The sequence below is a fragment of the Pithys albifrons genome, chromosome Z (assembly GCF_047495875.1).
Source record: "Pithys albifrons albifrons isolate INPA30051 chromosome Z, PitAlb_v1, whole genome shotgun sequence".
Classification (NCBI taxonomy): Eukaryota; Metazoa; Chordata; class Aves; order Passeriformes; family Thamnophilidae; genus Pithys; species Pithys albifrons.
This window is the reverse complement of record NC_092497.1, coordinates 68,710,511-68,713,751: the sequence shown is the minus strand read 5'-3', so window position 1 is coordinate 68,713,751 and position 3,241 is coordinate 68,710,511. Positions and strand designations below refer to the sequence as shown.

At 35.1% G+C, this 3,241-nt stretch overlaps 1 protein-coding gene across 1 annotated transcript in view; it reads right to left on the bottom strand.

The window, feature by feature from the left end:
- Positions 1–1,773: 1,773 nt before the first annotated feature.
- LURAP1L (leucine rich adaptor protein 1 like) overlaps positions 1,774–3,241 on the bottom strand; it is a 22,951-nt gene continuing 21,483 nt past the window's right edge. Inside the window, exon 2 of the mRNA XM_071580706.1 lies at positions 1,774–2,527. Within this exon, the coding sequence (XP_071436807.1) occupies positions 2,153–2,527 (375 nt within the window). The 3' untranslated portion in view covers positions 1,774–2,152. The remainder of the gene's footprint in view (positions 2,528–3,241) is intronic.

The following is a 3,241-nucleotide window of genomic DNA, read 5'->3' as shown; positions in this document are numbered from 1 at the left end:
GTATTCTTCCACTTCCACTTGAAAATAAGAGGAATAGAAGCTTCTAATAACATACAGCTTTTATTTCACCAATTTTAGTAGAAGGGTTTTTTTCTCCCCAGCTTTGATTCACATTGAAATGGACTTTTAAATCATACTGTGAATAAATCTATCACTGATGTAATTACTCTTTAGGGTGGGTGACAGCTACAAACTGTATTTTCCTTGAAGTAATTTCAGTGTAACTTAAAGTGACATTTTAGAAGGTATGTTAAGAATACTCTTTAATTTTCTACATAGCAGAAAAATTTTATGTGCATCTTGGCCTACTGCCAAAAATCTCAGTTGGAAAAGTCTGTATATGTTGCATATTCATTAGATTCAGAGGGAGTATGCATCCTGATATTTAACCTCCATGGCAAGCAATAAAGGTAGAAAAACTTCCAAGAGAATCACAGTTTGGTATCAGGGATTTAATTCTGTTCCCTAGATTAAAATAACTTAAAGTAGTAAAACATATTTCGAATTCACAGTTGATTACTTATTGTTACACTGACAAATAATTTTTCCTAAGATTTTTTAATCCAAACTTTTTTTTTAAGCTACGTCCAGTAGTCATAAGCTTGGGAAGGAATTAAAAAAAATAAAATGTGTTAAGTCACCACAGCATTGCTATTTGAGGCCTTGCCTCCATTTTTCTTCAAGGTATCTGCAATACTCAGATTGATCTCGGAAGCAGAAATGATAAGGCTCATTCTTGGAAACTACACATTTCTCCACTATCGCTCTATTTTGAGAAATCATGATGTCCAAAGAAAAATATATATCTTGTTTTTTTTCAGTTCTGAGGGACACAAATATCTTCTGTATTGAGAAGCAATGAAGCTACCCAAAAAGCACAAATTACCACACTCAATTTCTTGATTTTTTACTGTTCTCTTTTATATTTGATGTTGACTATTACTTTATCTCAAAATTAATCAAAACAACATACATCAACAGCTGCATGTACTACCTTTATTCCTTCAGAAAGTATAAAATAGTTTTTAAATGGGAGACTGTCTTATACTTAGCAAACATTGCTTTCTTTATGAGGGAATTTCATGCTTTACTGGCAGTCGGAAATCTGTCCAACACAGAAAAACAGAACACTTTCAGATGATGTGCAAGTATCAACACCTTTTTCACTATCTGTATGCTGGAAATACCTGTTCATTATCTGTTAAAGTGTCCAGTTTAATTCCATTTCTTTTGTTCCAAGTTTTTCTTACTGTAGAAGGGAAAAGTCTTAGGGGGTTTCTTATGATTCTGAAGCAGTTAAAAGAAAAAAATCTACCTCCTAGTCTTCTTCACAAAATATCAGGGGAGTCTCAAAGCCAGAGACTTGCCACATAACAGTGTCTGTTTTAGTTCTCAGCTGTTTTCAGTATAACTGACTAGCTGCAGCTCTCAACTGCACCAGTAGACACAAAAAGGTTAAAGGCAACTATTCCTTGTAAAACAAGAAACAAAAAGAACGCAGGGTGACCCTGCTGAATTTAAAAAACAAATTTAGAATCAAAGTTGAACACAAGAGACACGAGAACGTTGCAAAAAGTAAGAAACTCCACACAGAAGAGTTTCAGATGCCCTATATTACAGGTGAAGAAAGACAGCTTAACAGAATCAAATTTCATTGGTTACAAAAGGAAAATTATTTTGCAGACATATATTTTCAAGATTCAGATTTAAGACTCAGTACAAACATTGTCTTTGGAAAGCTCAAACCTGGCAGTCAATAAAATTCATGAAAACTTATTTCTTAGAAGATATTTTATTGATAACAAATACAAAATTGTTGCTGTCATCCCCTTATGTCTCATTTTAAAGATAAAGCTTTTTCTTCACCACTTTTAAAGACCTGTAAATACAGTATTGTAAAAAATTACAACAAACCAAAAAAACCCACCACAAAAATTGCAAAAATAAATTAAGAAAATGTGAGGAGGAGAAAAGCCTAACCCATCAAGGAGAAAGTGTATTAGAAGCAACAGAAAAGTTAGGCAGTAGAATCGAAGTATCATATTATGCTCTCCTTCCAAGAGAACTTAGGTGGTTTTGCACAAGAAATAAAATAGCAGCAAAGAAAAGGGTAAGTGTAAGTGCATTTGTGCCCCACTGGAACTTGTTCTTATTAACCAAAACAGTAGTACTCATCAGAATCCATTTTGGGATGCTTATGGAGAGGCTGTGGGTCATCCATAACAGAAGAATCACTGAACTTGTCTATATCTGAAGGGGTTTGGTGACCAGGGACATCATCCACTAAGGTGTCCAAATAACTCCCCACTGATATTCCATCCAGTCCATCACTACAGTCTTGTAAACTGTTACAGCTGCCATGGGGGGATGCCTCCTGACTTTCCAGCAAGCTGCACAGGCTGCCACTCAAACTGCTGCCTCTGCTGGCAATGACCTTCTCTTCAATCATCCACTTGATTGATTCAATACTTTCATTGATGATAAGGAGCTGGCGCATAAGTTTCACATCAGTGGCTCGAAGATTAACCTATAAGGCAAAAGTGATTAAAAAAATTACTCTTTTTTCTTCACAATCAAAACAAATAGCATGCTGGAGGCAAAGAAGGGGTTAAAAGAAAACATATTAAAAAGTCCAGGTTTCACAGGTAGATCCAACCTATTTAAATAACTAGTAAAAAAAAAAGGCAATGCTATACTAACACTGTCATGAAGGCCAAGTGGCAACCTAATCAGGCTGCCTAAGAAGGTAAAGGGGAATGAATGCTACTCACTGACAGTATTTCTACACACACTGGTACAATGCTATTTAGATGAGAAACACAGCTGCTATGACAACTCTCGGGAATAGCTTTTCACTAATCAGAGAAGCAAGACACCAAGCCATTTCTATTTACAATTACTCTAAACTACTTAGAGCTACAGGCAAATTATCCTTACTATGGCTACTTGGGCAATCTAAAATTTTCAGATGTGAATCATTTGGAAAAAAGCTTGTGAACATTTAAGTTTTACTCACTCTACACCTGAGCTGACATTACAATCTGCTGTATAAATGTCTGAGTATTGAAATATTGAACTTACTGAAATTGTAAATTTCAATTCTTTAAGCCCATATTAGATGAAGGTGATAAGCTGACAGTCAAACACTTATTATAGATACAGAGCAACAAGCTGCAATAAGTAACAACACAAAAAAAGGACATTAAGGACCAACTCCTACTTTCCCACTTAGTTGTGGTGG